We start from the raw sequence: 18,404 nt of genomic DNA, 5'->3' as shown, positions 1-18,404 counted from the left end.
TTTCATGAATTCCTTTGCTCACTGAATGTGTTATGCATTATCATATTCTGTTACAAAAATTATTTGACTTTAATTTTATAATACAGCAAGGAGTAGATAGGAAGGAGACCTGACTTGAACCCTCTGGGACTGACTTAAGTTTCAATGCTAACCTGGAATTTAGGAAACTTAATTCCAAATGAGCAAAATTATAAGAAAAAACTAAAAGGGACCTCAGGATATCCAGTCTTATTTTAACTTAATACTTTGGATAAGCAGTTTTTCCTGATAAAATGTAACTGGAAAGAGAATCTGAAGAAAAGAGGGCAAAACTGTTGACCTTTTTCTTTTCTGAAGTGAAACTTATTTAGAAAATATGAGAGGAACAGATAGAAGAGATTAAAAGAGGGAGGTAGAAAGAAATTAAGTATATATTTAAAATATCAACTCAGTTCAAGAGTAAAAGAGAGGGCCCGGAGAGATAGCGTGGAGGTAAAGTGTTTGCCTTGCATGCAGAAGGTTAGTGGTTCGAATCCCGGTGTCCCATATGGTCCCCCGAGCCTGCCAGGAGAGACTTCGGAGCATAGAGTCAGGAGTAACCCCCTGAGCACCGCCGGGTGTGACCCAAAAAAACCAAAAAAAAAAGAGTAAAAGAGAAATGCAAAACAAGGTTCAGGTCTTTAGTAAATGAAATAAATAATACAGAAGAAATGCATTTACAGTAAATTACACATAGGAAAAGAATTCTCCAAACACTGTTCCTAACTTGATAACATAAAAATTACTCACCTGTATAATATGAGGAAGGCAAGCATTGTCGGACAGCAATCTTTTCACTCTGGGTAAAGGCCGAATAATGGCATTATCTTGATCCCTAGAAAGAATTTCCTAAGGTCAACACTTGTTCTACTAATTGAAAAAGGTATGGTTAGACATTCTACTAGGCATGAAGCATGTTACCTTACTTTTTTGTTAATGAAGTCTAAGCTCTCATACAGCTGGGAACATGATTAGGTATTTTGTCTTAAATCTATTTGGCTGTTTAATATGACTTCATTTCCTTCCATAAGATTTCCTTGAAAAACAGTGCCCTAGAAGAGCCAAAGACTCTTATTTATTATTTAATTGATTAAACTTGGTGTTGTTCAATATAATGTCAGTGGATATTTCCCCAAAGGGTATATCAAAGGGTATACTGACACTTAAACTTTACCTACACTCAGCTATTTTCCAAGTATAGTGTTAATGCTACATTTCTTCTAAATACTGATTGTGGGCTGTAGTGATAGTACTGTGGGAAGGGTACTTGCCTTTGCACAGGGCTGACTCAATTGTGATCTCCATCACCCAATATAGTACCCCTAATATTGTCAGAAGTGATGTCTAAGCAGACACAGGAGTAATCCCTGAGCATTGCTGAGTATGGCCTCACCTCAGCCCCCCCCCCCCAAAAAAAAAAAACGAAATACTGATAGTATGGTTTTATGATCTGAATGTTAAAGAGCTAGAACCATTAACACTTCCAACATTATAAAGTTGATATTCAGTAATTCCCATCATAAAATATCTTCTACATGGTAATAGAGCAAAATGGCACACAAGACAATATTCCATAAAAATCGAAAAGTTCCTCATATCAGTTATATGGGTTGTTCACCTTCGATATTATGGACTGAGATCCAAATACCTAGACCAAGAGTGGTTATCTCAACATACATACAAAGCCAGCTTGCAGTACTGTCTATATAGATTGTCGTATGATTATTTCAAAAATGTTCATACTGATCCACAGATACATGAAAATACTGTTGCTAGATTATAGCTAGGCAGCGTCAATATGGTAATGCCATTTGAAGGTTCTAGGAAAAGTTGTTTATAGCTATTATATCATATAATTGGTAAAATTATTCTTTGTACACAATCAGCTACAAATTTCAAAGTGGCATTCCTTCAAGGCCACTAAAAAGACATCTTGGTTCTAAATTACCAAATTCATCTCCTGCCATTGAGAAAGTACCCACACATATGGAAGATCAAGATGGTAGAGTCTCTGTTAGCCAGGGATATACTCAATGGCAATTTACCTGCTTGGGAAATATCCACACATTGTGATCAACATGTTCAGTATAAGGGTAGAAAGTTCAGTTTCATTAAGTACTGCCTGTCCACTGGCTAACAGACACCACTTAAGCTGGGGAATTGACTGAAGGGGTCGCCATCCATCCATTCCTTGAGCCCAGCATCTGGTTTTTGCATTCAATACTCCATTGGTCCACAATTCTTGCATCTAAATAAATGAAAGACATCGTTATTAGAGACAAAACAAAATGGAAAAGTCTGTAGAGTTTTCCTTTCATGATTACAATTTAGAAACAAGAAAATTTTGCTTTGTTGTTATCCGATTTGAGTTCAATTCTTAGCATCTCATATGGTGCCCCAAGCCCACATAGGTGATACCTCAAAGCACAGTTAGGAATAAGCCCTTGGCACAGTCAGCTGGGTAAAGCCCCCAAACAAAACAAAAACATCCAAATTAACAAACCTGGAAAGAAAATATCCTAAAAAGATGTACCAATATATCAAGTACCAATTGGACATAAAATAAAGTACCCCTTGGCCATAAAAATACCTTACAATCTAGTCTGTAGACTAGAACTTAATTGTTCATAGAACTAGTTTGACATAGTTACTAAGAAGACAACTGATATACAAAATTTACTGAGATTCTTGAGTGCTACCTCCATAACAATAGCTTTTTATTAATTATTTAATATTTTTATTATTTATTTTGGGTGACTGCCAGTAGTGCTTGGCAGTGCTCCCATTGGGGATTAAATTCAGAACCCAGCACACAAGTATGAGTTCCAACTCTTAGAGCTACTTCCCTGACTTTGTTTCTTAATTTTTAAAACAGGAATCACACCTAGCCATGTTGGGCTCAAGATGTAGAGGACACTCCAGAAGATACTGGGCCAGTAGGTGCTCAGACTTGATAATACCAGTGATGTTTGGATCTCAGTGCTAAGGGGCTTCTAGGACAACAGCAGGATTGAACTCAGGGCCTTCCACATGCCCTCTGAACTGTATCCCAGCATTAGAGACTTTTAAATGAGATCTAACATTAGTATGTTAGTGAGACAGAGAAAGGAGAGACATACTAAAAATAACATCAAATCCTTTATTTAGAAATTGAATAGCCCGGAGAGATAGCACAGCGGCGTTTGCCTTGCAAGCAGCCGATCCAGGACCAAAGGTGGTTGGTTCGAATCCCGGTGTCCCATATGGTCCCCCATGCCTGCCAGGAGCTATTTTTGAGCAGACAGCCAGGAGTAACCCTTGAGCACCGCCGGGTGTGGCCCAAAAACAAAAGCAAAAACAAAAAAAAAGAAATTGAATAGCATTCTGAGGAGTTGCTGATAGAGTATTAAATATTGTAGGAAGCAGGGCTTAAGAAATCCTCTGACCTTCCCAACAAACGCATACCTCACGATATCCATATGGGCCGCTCCTTTCTTTGTCTGCGTTGCCAAAGTACCATTCCTTTTCACTTTCTCTTTTCATATCTGGAGCAGCTTCAATTACATTGCTCTAAAATATAAAAGGAAAAAGTTATTTTTCAAAGCAGAAATATATGGGAGCAGATATAAGAAAGCTCCACTGATTTCTTTGGAATAAGTGACCTTATTTTTAAGAGTTAAGGATTTTAGGCCTACCTAACAGTTCAAAGAAACGACTGTCTGATTAAGAATCACTTCATGTAAATAGTTTCCTAAATTTACTTAGTAAATATTTTAAAGACACCTAACTTAATGATTAATAAATTCTCAGGACACTAAAATTTTAGTAACAAAGAATATTACAAATATTATTGTAATAATACTGCGATCAAAGCACTAAGTTCTCTTAAAAAAAATTCACTTGGTATTACACTGGATTCTGTGCTTCAGGATAGCTCAGTCATGCTCAGAGGATGATGCTATGTCAGGGATGGAACCTGGGCCTCTTATGTGCACAACATATACGCCAGTCTGTTGAACTCTCTCTCTCTGGCCCTGTTTGTTTTTTTAAATATTTAATCTCAATCTCTTCCCCTATCTCAAGAAATTATCACGATTTTTTTGTTTGTTTGTTTTTTGGGTCACTCCTGGCTCTGTGCTCAAAAGTTGCTCCTGGCAGGCACGGGGGACCATATGAGATGCTGGGAATTGAACCACCATCTGTTCTGGGTTGGCTGTGTGCAAGGAAAATGCCCTACAGCTGTGCTTTCTCCGGCCCCAGGAATTATCAAAATTTTATACATTTGTTTTTCTGAGAAGCTACAACAATAACATATAAAATATTCAAGCTACTTAGAATATTTTATTTAAAAGTTTTAAAATCAGGGCCGGAGAGATAGCATGGAGGTAAAGCGTTTGCCTTTGACACTGTTTCAAAAAAGGAACTCAGATATGGTCACTTTAGTATTTTAATGTCCTTTTTTCCTAGAGGTTTTGGGCTAGAGTCAAACTTCACACATTAAGACAACTGCTCTATTGCGGAGCTATATCCTAGTCCAAGAGGTGAATACTTGAAAAGACAAATGAGGCACAGGTATTTTAAAAGTTACTTTCCATCTGGGAACATTTTTTTTTTGCGGGGGAGGGGTATACACCCGGCAGTGCTCAGAGATTACACCTGACTCTGTGCTCAGAATTTGCTCCTAGCAGGCATGGGAGACCATATGGGATGCTGGGATTTGAATCACCATCTATCCTGGATCGGCTGCTTGCAAGGCAAACGCCCTACTGCTGTGCTATCTCTCCGGCCCCTGGGATTATTCTTAATGGTCATTTCACTTCTTGTACATAAATTTCCTAGGCATCAGTATCTATATCATAATAATTGGAGGAATATACTCCTGGCTGCAAACACGGACATACTTTCAAATTTCTGTGACTTCATGTACCCAAAGACTATTTACTCTTGTAAAAACAAGAGAAGCAAACATACCTGCAGTGGGACAGTCGCTCTGCTCACATGGAGATGAGCTAGAGTAAGCAAGTCCACGAGAATTCTAATGCCATTTGAATCCATGAGATCCTTCACATTTTTCTGAAAGACAAAAACACTTTTACATAATCTAGAATCTTTCTAATATCCTAAAAGAGTATCAAGTAACAGACCATTTGGAATCTCTACGGTCTGTGTATGTAACTGATTACTTTTTTTGTTTTTCTGGGTCACACTCACCCAGTTCTGAGAGCTGACTGCTAGCTCTGCATTCAGGGATCATTCCTGGTGGGGACTAAGGTATCATATGGGGTACTGGGGGATAGAATGTGGATCAAACATGTGCAAGGCAAGTTGTACCATCTCTATCCTGTTGTACTATCTCTCCATCCCCTATTTGAAGTCTCTTTGGAAATAAATGACAGACAGCATTACTCAGTGTATCAAGAATTTTCTATTTAAGGAATAGAAATTCAGATAAAGATTAAAAGGTCAAAACCTTATTTTCAAGATAACACATAAAGAATGTAAAAACTGGCAAATTGTGTAAGTCTACAATTAACCTGCACTTTACAATATCCTTTTGTAATCAGCTTCTAGGGGCTAGGACTGTGGTTAAGGGGAGTACATGCTGTGCATGTAATAGGTGCTGAATCTGACCCTCAGTACCTTATGCCTCTGTCCTTCCTGCTGAGCATAACAGTACATGTCTCCAGCACTGACAGATGTGCCCTCACAATTAACAAACACAAAATCATCAGATTATAAAATAAGAAATGGGACTGGAGAGAAAGTACAGAAAATGCTTGCCTTGTATATAGCCAAGCTCAATTTAAGCCCCCTTAGCAAAGCATATGGTCCCCAGAGCAATGCCAGGGGTGCTCCCTGAACCAGGAATAAGCTAGGGTACTGCCAGGGATAGCCCCAAAGTCCCCATAAGTATTTTGTAATGTTTCAGTTCATTTTAATTTAAATTTTCCTAGAATTTATCAATTACATTTTTATCAAGAACAATTGCATCATCTACAAAATTGAGACTAAAACGAAACAAGCTGATTATACAAAAAGTGTGCTAGGGAGAGAAGTCAACAAGCTGAAACCTGAGTTCAGTCGCCAATACCATTTGGTCCTCCCAAGACACCCGAGAACTGCTGGGAAAGGTCCTAAGTATTGCCAATGTGACTCCCCCAAATAAAAACAAAGCTGTGCTCTACTCTGCTTCAACAACAAACAGCTATAAAATTAATTTTATATAATTTTGAAAATTAATGTTATATATTATTCATTCTTCATAAAGTAGCATCAGCTTCTTCAAACATATTTAAAGCAACATGAAGAATTAAAATGACTTCATTTCATTCTTCATAACAACATCAAAATGCATGTTAATAAATTAAAATCCCTTTAAGGCCAAGAGCCAGTGAGATAGTACATCAGACAGGGTGCTTGTCTTGCATGCAGCTAACCAGGGTTCAATCCCTGGAGCATCACATGGTCCCCCGATCCTCACCAGGAGTGTGCAGAGCCAGGAATAAGCCCTAACCACAACCAATGTTGCTCAAAAACCAAAAATAAAACCCAAAATATGAAAGTACAAAGAATGTCTGAAAAATGTTTCCCTTTAACAGCTGATATCACAGAATTTCTTTTGTTCTGCAGTGCTGGGACTTTAACTGAGGTTGTCACACATTTAATACATGTGGTCTAGCACTCAGCCACAACCACAGACCTCAGAGCTTTGTAATTTAAAACATGACAAAGAAAAATATCTAGATAATAAACCCAAATTACTATAATTGATCATTCTGTTACATACTTAAGTAACCTACTTGGAAGCAAAAACGTATTTATGAAAAAAGTACTGTACCTTATTAAGGATCAACTTGTTGAGGAAGAGGATCAATCTATCTCGTTCAAGTTTATCTGTGGACTATTGAAATAAATTAAAAAGCAGTCAATAGTGAATAAAAACAAAATTAAGGAACTATTATCACTGGGTAAAATCAAACAGCCAATCGAAACAATGTCATCTTTTAAACATTGATTCAGAGAAGACTATAAATCATTCCAATTCCTTAATATCTTATATTCTTTGCAAATTAGGTCACACCTGGCAGTGCTCAGGGTTTACGCCTAGCTCTGCATTAAAGGATCATTCCTGGAGGGAACCATAAGACATCAGGGGTCAAATTTGGGTTGACTGCATGCAATGCAAGCAACCTACCTACTATACTAACCTCTCCAGTTCAGGAAGATATTTAAAAAGCACAAACATTAATAAATAACCGTAATAATATTCAAAAATTAAACAAAGAATTAGTCTAGATAATACACTTGAACAAAATAAAAATTTCAAGAACTGATTGATATTAGGGAGATGACACATGTTTGTTATGCCAAAGGCCTGGTTTTATTTCCTTGCAACACAATGTTCCATTGAGCACTGAGTCATGATTTGGCTCCAGAGCACCATGGGTGTGGCCCCAAAGCTAATTTAAAAAAAAAAAAAAAAAAGGAACTCAGTAATGATGTCTCATATAACAACAGGAAAAATAAACCTACCTAAAATATAGATTCTATGCTAAGAACTCAGGTTCTCTAAAATAACAGCAATTCAGAATTTAACAATATAATTTGGTTTGACAGGAAACAATAAAAATCTCCATCTGGTTGGGCCGGAGAAATAGCATGGAGGCAGGGTGTTTGCCTTGCATGCATAAGGACAGTGGTTTGAGTCCTGACATCCCATATGGTCCCCTGAGCCTGCCAACAGCAATTTCTGAGCGTACAACTGAGAGCAACCCCTGAGTGCCACTGGGTGTGACCCAAAAACCAAAAAACAAACCAAAACAAAACTCCATCTGGAGCTGGAGTGGTGGTGCAGTGGTAGGGTGTTTTTCTCGCACACGACTGACCTAGGACAAACCACAGTTCGACCACCCCCAGCGTCTCATACAGTTCTCCAAGCCAGGAGCAATTCTGAGCGCATAGCCAAGAACCCCTGAGTGTCACCGGTGTGGCCCTCAAAAAACAAAAACAAATAAAAAACAACCCTCCATCTGCAGTTTTATTATTTCCTAAGTATGTTTTATGGCCCTATTAAGTTTTCTAATCTTAAAATGCATAACCAACACTAGGCAATTATAACAAGCTCTGGTGATCTTTTAAAAATTAGGTGCGATTGTTCTAAGTTAAACCTTAGAACTGAAACAATATTAACACTTGAGTTTGAGCTGGATGATAGATGTAATGATTAATCTGTGCTTTTCCTCTTCTATCTTCCAATTAAACACAAGCTTACTAAAATAAATGTTTCCTTGTAAACATGTTTTTGATTTTCCAAAAAGTCTTGTTATCTTCAGAACTTGAAATTAGTAGGCTAGCACCATTTAAGAATTTTCCAAAATGGAAAACCAAGAGTACAAATAACTACGAAAGTCCCAATTTCTTCTGTACACATGTTCAGTTTATCCAAACAAGTTTAAAACTAGCAAATAGATAGCAAAAGGTGTTCAAAAGCAGCAACTACATATATGCTGACACAAATACTAAACTATTAGTCGTTTTCCTATTCATCTAACATATATCATGTGAATGAAAGTAGTAGAAGCAGTAAGATCAAGTGGGATTTAAGTTCAATTTTGAAAATATAACATGTACCCCATGATATTTTCACACAGGTCTCATTAAATGATATTCTTACCCTCTCTAACATTCCAACAATGTATTTTGTGTCTGTAAAAGGTCCTATATCTTCATGACATCGACCATACACAATGGCAAGGGCTTGCAAGCATAAACACTTCATATTTACTTTTGGGGTGAGCAGGAAACGGTGATAGAGCTCGTTGAAAAATTCATACCTAGATTTAAGAAAAGGAGGTTCATAGTAGAAACAGCTATAATACAGTGAGAACAAATACAACAAGAAAGGAAGATTGCCTTACGATCTCTTAATTGATCCACTGTCTTCATTTTCATCTTCCTCCAGCAATAATCTCAGATAATAGTCCCCTATTTTGATCTCCTCTGCGAGGCACTCATATTTAACCTCCATATTAATAAAAGAAAATTATGTTCCATTAGCTTACAATAAAATTAGCATTTCCACATTACTGTATTTGATCATTATTTTTGTTCAAAATTCTTTCCTCTGCTTGATGGACTAACTTTCACAGGAAAAAAACCATATCAATAAAAATTACATGGTACTTTAGTACTATTAATATAATTTACTACCTCAGTAAAATAGCCTATCAGAGTTACATATCAATTTTATGACTATAAAATCTGCTGACAAACAATGTTGCAGGACTATAAGGTAGCTCTGAAGACTTAAGGAAAGAAGAAACCATAATACTGTTAGGGTTAAGGATGTGGCTCAATGATGGAGCACATTGCTCACATGCATGAAGCCCTGGGTTTAATCCTCAACCCTGCTGATACACTTAAAAGGTAATCTCCTTCATTCCCTTCTATGCTTAGCACCAAGCAAAGAACAGACGAACCCATACAGCACAAAAATCTGTTCAGTTTATATAAACTATGTCAGATACTCTCCAATTTCCCACCAAATCAAATATACTTTACAACTTTTTTCTTTAAAGAAATTTTATCTGGAAATAATTTTAAACTTAGAAAGAGTTCAAGAATAAAAATGTAAAATTGAGAAAAATACAAGGAGAAATTGACACTTGTCCTCCCTAATATGCCTATTTTTACACAGTATGCACTTTTTGTACATCAAATACCTCAAGCTACAAATTGGGGAAGGTACATGAGGAACCCATGATCAGAAAACCTGGGCAGCTCTATAACCCTTGACTCAGTTAGGCTGCTTGTTGCTTGGCTTAAGAAGTATTTGCGAGTGGTGATTAAAAAAGGGGATATGTGGATGTGTTTTAGACGCACCCAATGGTGCTCAGTGGGTATTTCAACTCTGTGTTTAGGAGTGACTCCTGATGGTGCTCAGGAAACCATATGTGATGCATAGGGTTTGAATCAGGATTGCATGCAATCCTGCACTATCTATCTCTCTGGCCTTTTGATATTTTTGGTTTGGGGCTATACCTGACAATGTTCAGGAAATACTCCTGTCTCTCTATTCAGGAATTACATCTGGCAGAGTATCATACGGGATGCTGTAGGCTAAACCTGGGTCAGCCACTTGCAAGGCAAGTACCCTACCCACTGGATAATCACTCCTGACCCTGATTTACAAAAAAATAACAAAACACTAGCCATATTATAAAACTGTTTTTTCAAGACCAAAATAACTGATTTCTAAATACATATACATACATTATATAAATAAACATTTTTATATATAAATATGTAAAATCAAGTATGGGGATGAAGTATAGTATGCAGCAGACCCGGATTCAATCTCCATGTCTACATATGGTCCCTGAAGCCCCACCAAAAGTGCTCTCTTCGAGTCAGGAGTGAGCCCTGAGCATAGTGGGTGTAGGCCCCCAAAAAACACCAAAAATGTCAAGTATGAATAAACACATATCATACTTCTATTTTAGTATCTATTAATTCTGAACCTTTTACTTCCCTTTTATTATATACAGAGTATGCTTTTTATGCTATTCTAGTCATCAGGGATAATAGTAAAACAAAAAAGTGCTATGAGGTGAAGTCAAATAGAAAAGGAGAGGGAGGGTTTTTCTAAAAGGCCACATTTTAAAATGGGAGTTAGAGAAGGTCCACTTAGATGATAATTCAGGAAACAAAAAATAAGTTTTAAGGCTACCTGAGGTTTAAATAATAATAATAATAATAATAATAATAATAATAATAATAATAATAATAATAATAATAATAATAATAATAATAATAATATAGGCAGAGGAAACAAAGTAGAAAGACCTTAAGTCAGGAATGCAAATCTGGTACCAGATTCAAGGAACCACAATGAAAAGGTAAGTAGCAAATGAGATCATAGAAACAATTCTTGAGGCTAAGAGTACCCACAGACTGGGGTAGGAGACATAGTACAGCAGGTAAGACGCTTGCCTTACATGTGGATGACTCAAGTTCAATCCCTGGCTTCCCATATGGTCCCCTGAATACTGAAGAAGTGATCCTTGAGCACAGACCCAGTGTTAGCCCAGAGTCTCTCTGGGTGTAGGTCCAAAACAAACAAACAAAAGGATACACAGCCTGCTTTTCATCTTAAAAACCTACAACTTTACTAAGGGGGGCAGGAAACTATAGGGGCACTGGTTGGTTCTGAGTGGAGAAGTGACACCTTTGATTTATATTCTGACAAGACCACATGCCCAGCCTGTTGATAAAATGGGACACAGAGTCACTGTGTAATCCACAGAGAAAAGAAGATTGGGTTCAGGTGACATTTTGAAGATGTACTAAAAAGGATTTGCTGAGCTCTTGAATTAATGGTATGTAAGAAGATAATTTCAAGAGTCTGATTAGAAATAATTAGTAGTAATTATCTAAGAGCAGGAAGAGAGAAGCTAGAGAACAGTTTTATAGAAAAGGTCTGCACATGCTCATTAGACTGCCAATGAGAAGCTAGAAGTGTTTAGTCTCTGAAGAAGCATCTGATACGAATGAAATAAGAACCTGGAAGCTTACAAAACATAAAACTCCTAAATAAAATTGAGAGCCCAAAGGGCTGGAGCATGTGCTTTGTGTTCCTACCAGTATGTTCTCTCCAAGCATTCTAAGAGCTACCTCTGAGCACCCCAGGGTCTGATTCCCCCCATTCCAATAAAAATAATGTACAGTCTCTGAAAACTGCTGAAATTATTAGGACAATAAATTCAAGTGAAAAGAGGCTCAATAATTGACATTTTAGCACCCACTATATCTAATAGAGAAATAAGCAAACACCAACTGAAAAAGAATGAACCATGAAAGAAAATACAGGAGAGTATATACTACCCAAAAGTTGTCAGGGAGGTAGGGGAGTAGAAAGAACAATAAACCCAGCTTAATTAGGAAATGCAATTAGGCTAAGAATCAAAGCCTGGACAATCACAAACATATTCAAATTTACTGTACTATGAGTTCAAATTCATACATACATGTACATTTGGAGTTTATTTCTTCTTTACACCAATATTTTAAAAGAACAATTAGATTACCAATTACCAAGATTTTTCTAGTTCTCATTTGTTCTTTATATCAATAGATATTTTTATAGCATAGCAAAATGTGACCACACTAAAAACTAATCGAATAAATTATAAGGAACTAAAACAAGTTATGTTTTAAGAGGAAAACCCTCAAAGTAGGAAAAAAAAAGGATAGACTTAGTAATTAAACAGGATCAAAATGATAAAATGAGTCTGTGACTCTCAGATGAACAAAATTGTTAGGTAAACCTAAGTGTTCCAACATTTTCTCCAAAATTAAGAGAGAAAAGTACAAGTCTACATTTTATAAAATACTTCAAAATAATGTAAGGGTCATACAGAGTGGCTCCTATCTTGCAAATGTGAGGCAATGAGTTCAACACCCCAGTACCATACACATATACATTGAGTACGGTCGAGAGAACTCTACTATCTGGGACCTCAGGCTTTGACAGGATACGATCTCCAGTGCAAAACCAGGTTTTTGCAAACACGACATATGAAGCGTGAAATCCCAGTGAACACCACAACCAACCAAGTGTGCGTATGGTACCCTAGGCAATCACCAACAATGGACAGGCTGGAAAATAATGCTTAAGAAAACGAAGAGCTTACTCTTCAAGTCCATGCTCTTTTGAACATATATTTTCTTTCTTTCTTTCTCTCCCCTCACATTTTTTAAGTAAATTTCATTCGATAAAAACTGTCTTCCTACATTAAAAACAATTATTATGCAAGAAGTAAGCCTTACCTCAAATTCATGGTGGTTCCAGGAGATCACATTAGCACTACCAAGCTCTCTATCAATATTAAATGCTCTCATTTCAGATTCAAGATTATCTCTCAGTTCTTCTCGTGTTTTGAAATTCCAAATTAGGTTTGACTTGGCATGGTCCTGTCCAAACCTAGGCATTTAAGTGATCAGAAAACAGTAGGAATCAACAAACGTGTAAAAATATCTATAGATATCTCTTACTAGATGTTATAGAAAAGTTTTAAGAAAAACCAACATAAACTTTAATAAGTTGAAGTAGTAAAATATAACTCTGCACAGATAGTAAATGATACTATCTGTGTGGTATTGTATGTAACTCACTGTAAAATTCTTGTTTTATTTATTTTTGGTTTTTGGGTCACACCCAGCAGTGCTCAAAGGTTACTCCTGGATCTACACTCAGAAATTGATCCTGGCAGGCTCGGGGGCCCATTCGGGATACCGGGATTCAAACCACCGTCCTTCTGCATGCAAGGCAAACACCTTACCTCCATGCTATCTCTCCGGCCTCTCACTGTAATATTCTTACTTTTTACTTATATGTAAATACTTTCATAATAAAAATATGGAATACATTCTATGCATATCAAAACAAGAAACTGATCATTCGACTTCCATATTTACTGCCATTATATATTCAAATTTCAGGTTAGGAATAAATCAAAATATCTAGAATACCAGGTATGAAGTATGTGAGATGAGCAATACTCCAACTATACAAATCAAAACTATACAAATCATAAAATATTACTCATCTGGTAAACTATTCCTTTTCATTCCTAAAAAAACTTTTTTAATGCTTGAAACTTTAACCACTATAATTTACAAAGTTTTTCAAGGTATAGCTGTTTCAGGTATTCAATGTTCCAATACCTATTCCACCACAAGTGTGACCTTCCTTCCACCACTTTCCCCAATTTCCCACCCAACCCACCAAGTCTGTACCTTAGCAGGCACAAAGTAACTTAATTTATATTGCTTATTCCAACATATAGCTCACAATGGTGTTAGTCAAGTCATTGTCTGAGGTTTTAAAAAGCATTAGTTACTAGCTGAGTCTTCTATGCTGATTTCACTTGTTGACTTTAGTGGTCTTCTATGCACTTTCCCATCTAAACTGGTGTGATCCTTCCTACAGGGCTGTCAGAACTGTGGCATATGGAGATGTCACATGGTCTAATATGCTAGAGATGGGGACTTAGGATGATTGGGCAGCTTGGTATCTCTAGAAGTAATTAGTTGTGGAGTGGGGTCATTTATAAGCTGGAGGAAGTCAGATATAGGTGGGATGCTGGACCTCCCAGCATGGCCCCATCATGAGAAGACTCCAGACATTTCAACCCAGCGATTATAAAGGATTCAATTCTATGGAAACATTAAGCTTGATGATCTTAGCAGTTAATAGTTTTTGATCCTGATGAAACAAAAATACCTGTAGCACAAAGTTTATTCCAAAAGAGAAAACCTGTCATGATTTCTCTAATGGCAACACTAGATTTCATTTATGCTGGAAAAGAGGTCTAAAGTTTACCTGTAATAGAAAAGATCCCAATTTGCTTCTATTTTAATTCTTTGTCTTCTCTTTCGAAGAACCACTGGCTTTTGATTTATATTCTAAAAAAGAAAAAAACTGCATTGTGCTCAACCTGGGATACCAAATGGCTCAGTCAGAAGATCATCAATTTATAGGTAAGCAACATTTCCTTCATCAAAGTTTGTAAAGAAAAATAAAATCTAATGTATAGAGGATAGTAAGTTATAATATTTTAAATGTAATTTAATATAATGACTTCTATAATATTGGTGAAATAATCTCTATGTAGCCTATTTACTATTTCAACACCAACTTTTGTTAAAGTCTATAGTGATAGTTAAGGTTTGTAATAGTGAAAACAGGACTCCTTTTAAACACTTACATGCAGATAAATGCAAAGTCATGAGAAGCAATAAATGCAAAAGATTAGACGTCACTAAATTGCTACTGAAGCCAAGAGAAGCAAATATAAATCGAAATAGCTAATGGGCAAGAAATAAGTATCAACATTGAGACACATGTGAAGATTTGAACTTATTAGACAATGATTATCAAAGACAACTCTACATGCCAGGCAGTTTAATGCATTTCACACATGTAGGAGGGTCTTAAACTCACCAGATTGTTTCTGTCCTGAATTTATGTGTAAAAAGAAAAGAAAAAAAAATTTAAAGAAAAGAATGATCCTTAGTCTGCCAATATCTATTAAATAAATCTGACAAGGATGTCATCAATATAAATCACCTTTACTTTGAGAAAAAGGACTCCTTAGTCCTCTGAGTCTTTAGTTTAAGTATTGGAAAATTAAAACTCTCTTTAAGAAGTCAAAGGAAATTACAGACCCTGCTCTCAAAAGACATATTTTATATCTGAAAGGGAACACTTCAAAGATTCCTTCAATATGTAAATAAACTGGAGCCAAGATTTTATGTCCAAGTGCTATCTGCATATATTTCAGAGATGAAAATGGTAAACCTCAATGAGATAAAACAAAGCAAAGAATTATAGATTGAAACATGCTAGTCTGTAACCTCATTTGAAAAATGGCAGATTATACTTAAACAGAAAAATCCCAGGTAATAGTTAAGATAGAACTGTATTTTAAAAGTCATGCCAGGGCTACAGCCACATTACAGTGGAGAGCTCTTGTCTTGCACGCTGCCAGACAACCTGAGTTTGGCAGTCTTGGGACCACATATGGTCTCTGAGCTCAGCCAGTCAGCCAGGAGAAATTCCTGAGCCTCATGAGGTATGGCCCCAAAGATGTTTGGAATATAAAACTTTGTTTTGGTTTGAATATTGAAGTTGCTGTCTCCAATTTTTTCTTTTTTTACCTTCTTCTTTTTTCGCTCTGTTATGGTTTTATTTCAGGATCGTGGTTATTATGTGGTTCTTGTCTTTATTGCTGTAGTGCTCACTGGATTTTTTATTTGATATTTACTTTTGTATAGTTGTGGTGTCTCACTTCCTTTTTCCCTTTCCTCTCTCAAACTGAGGTTGAGAGCTTCTAGAAGGATTCCGCTCATTTTCGGCTTATATGATTTTTACCCCATTTTATTGCTTTTCTTTTCTTCAAACAAAACCACATAACCTGAAGTATCTAGTCCCGCCTCTCAAATAGAGGGGGAAATAATGGAGGGTACCAAGACCAAACAGTTTTATGATCACCAAGTAGTAAGCTAGACACAGAGGGGACCACTTATACTGGCAGCCCGGGGATTGAGAGTGGGGGATATGGGATGCAGGATAGACAACTTTGGTGATGGGAATTCCCCTGATTCAATGTTAATATGCACCTAAAATATTACTGTGAAAGATATGTAAGCCACTTTGGTCAAAATAAAAATTATAAAATAAAAAAAACCTATTAATTATGTAAAAGAATGTTTCCAATAAGTTTTAAGTAATGTTTCCAATAAGTTTTAAGTACACTACCAAGAAAAGTATTGTAAGGTCACTTAATAAAGTATATAAGCAATTCAAAAATTTGATTGTTTTTTATTTCTTTGGGTGGACCAAAAGAAAACTCCCCAAACTAAAACTAGAAAATATTGAAAGCTGCAAATTACAGAAAAAAAACCACTGTAGAACTTTACAAAAAGGTAAGAGGGATAATGCAGTGGGTAAGATGCATGCATTGCATGTGGTTGACACAGGTTCAATACCTGGCACTTCAGTATAGTTCTCCAAGTACTGCCAGGAATGATACCTGAGCATGATACCCAGAAACAAACCCTGACTGCCACTGTGTTTAGCCCCCAAACCAGGAAAAGATAGAAAACAACAACAACAAAACATTTTAGTAAAAATCAAATAATTGATTAAATTCTAAATTAAAAAAATGTATATTAAGATATAAATCAGAATGAATAATGTTTTAGGTGTTATTTTGACTGCTGCTTTTGTGGAAAGCAACTCCAGTAAAGTTGGATTATGTAGAAGTACTAGATGTTGGGGCCGGAGAGATAGCATGGAGGTAAGGCGTTTGCCTTTCATGCAGGAGGTTATCGGTTCGAATCCCGGCATCCCATATGGTCCCCCGTGCCTGCCAGGAGCAATTTCTGAGCCTGGAGCCAGGAATAACCCCTGAGCACTGCCGGGTGTGACCCAAAAACCACAAAAAAAAAAAAAAAAAAAAAAAAAAGTACTAGATGTTTAGAAGTAGACTTTATTTTTTACCTCTTTCTGTGCAATGCCCATCCTATCCCTCCAGTGCATCAACACAAGATCCACTTTTTCTTTGGCAAATTTTTCAACTTCTTTAGCAGCTTTTCCAGCTAATCTCTGCCACTCTGGGACTTTATTGAATTTTCCATATTGATCCTGCAAAATAATGTTAAAAGCCTTTACTATCTTATTTGGGGGGTGGGGGGCACATCTAGCAGTGTTCAGAGGTTACTCCTGGCTCTATGCTCAGAAATCCCTCTTAGCAGGTTCAGGGGACTCTATGGTAATGCCAGGGATTGAACCTGAATTGGCCATGTGCAAGGCCAATGCCCTCCCTTTTGTGTTCTCACTCTGTCCCGCTGCCATTACAATCTTTTGCATTTATTTAAAAACAAATAAGTACAGTAGAGTTGCCCTAGTTTATGTGATAAAACAAAAAATGGACATTAGGTTTGAGTGAAGAAACAAGGCAGAAACTTCTACAATCAATCATGTTTTCACTCAAGAAATCTTATAAAAAAACAATGTGATACATCTTTAAATAAATAATTTAAATAAAAAGAAACCTTATCTTTTCTATCTAGTTGGCAAATAAATTCCTTTTAAAATGAGTGATAGGGTACAAGCCAGCCGAGATAGTGCAAACCTATCAATAGAATAAAGAATATTTAGCAAGAATTATTAGGAGAGGTCTTGAAAGATATTTAAGTCTTATTTGCATGCTTTTTGTTTCATATTGGGCTACAATTGGCAGTGCTCAGGGCTTACTCCTAACTCTGGGCTTACGCATCAAACCTGGTAGTACTTGGAGTGGAGGATGATGGATAGACCATGAGATGCCCAGGATCAAACCTGGTCTGGTAGGTTGCATTCAAGGCAAGTGCTTTCTCTGCTATACTCTCTCTCTCACTCTGATATATTCATTTTCTTAGGGTCATCCCAAACTTACTAGGAAGGGCTTTTTGTGTATTTGTGTGTTTGGGGCCATACCCAGTGATGATCAGGGGATATAAGGGATGTAGGGGATTGAATTTGAGTTGGCCACATCCAAGGCAATCTGCTAAGTATCCTACCTGCTGTCTGGCCCCTAGAACAACTCTTCTAAGGAAAAAAAGTAACATTCATTTTTATTTTCATTTTTGGCCTCTTTCACTGAACATTATTCAGCAAATACAATATAATTTTTCAAAATTTCATTTCTAAATGTGCAAATATGCTGAGTTATAGAACCAAAACACTCAATAAACAACATATCATTAAATATAACTATGGTAATGGCTCCACAATTCTAATTACACTAAACAATGAAAATGAAATTTTACATGAAAATGCAAATTTGGAATTTGGAGATACA

The 18,404-nt window shown here is 36.5% G+C and overlaps 1 protein-coding gene across 1 annotated transcript in view; it reads right to left on the bottom strand.

Annotated features, from left to right (window-relative positions):
• The window catches only part of DNAJC13 (DnaJ heat shock protein family (Hsp40) member C13), a 121,012-nt gene that overhangs the window by 50,700 nt on the left and 51,908 nt on the right, over positions 1-18,404 (bottom strand). Inside the window, exons 20-30 of the mRNA XM_049766484.1 lie at positions 17,063-17,206; positions 15,002-15,016; positions 14,381-14,463; positions 12,826-12,979; positions 8,916-9,019; positions 8,672-8,831; positions 6,836-6,898; positions 4,969-5,070; positions 3,463-3,567; positions 2,064-2,266; positions 769-853 (exon numbers count right to left, since the gene is read on the bottom strand). Coding sequence (XP_049622441.1) covers positions 769-853; positions 2,064-2,266; positions 3,463-3,567; positions 4,969-5,070; positions 6,836-6,898; positions 8,672-8,831; positions 8,916-9,019; positions 12,826-12,979; positions 14,381-14,463; positions 15,002-15,016; positions 17,063-17,206 — 1,218 coding nt within the window. The remainder of the gene's footprint in view (positions 1-768; positions 854-2,063; positions 2,267-3,462; positions 3,568-4,968; positions 5,071-6,835; positions 6,899-8,671; positions 8,832-8,915; positions 9,020-12,825; positions 12,980-14,380; positions 14,464-15,001; positions 15,017-17,062; positions 17,207-18,404) is intronic.

This window comes from Suncus etruscus, chromosome 20 (assembly GCF_024139225.1).
Source record: "Suncus etruscus isolate mSunEtr1 chromosome 20, mSunEtr1.pri.cur, whole genome shotgun sequence".
Classification (NCBI taxonomy): domain Eukaryota; kingdom Metazoa; phylum Chordata; class Mammalia; order Eulipotyphla; family Soricidae; genus Suncus; species Suncus etruscus.
This window is presented reverse-complemented; position numbering and strand designations above follow the sequence as displayed.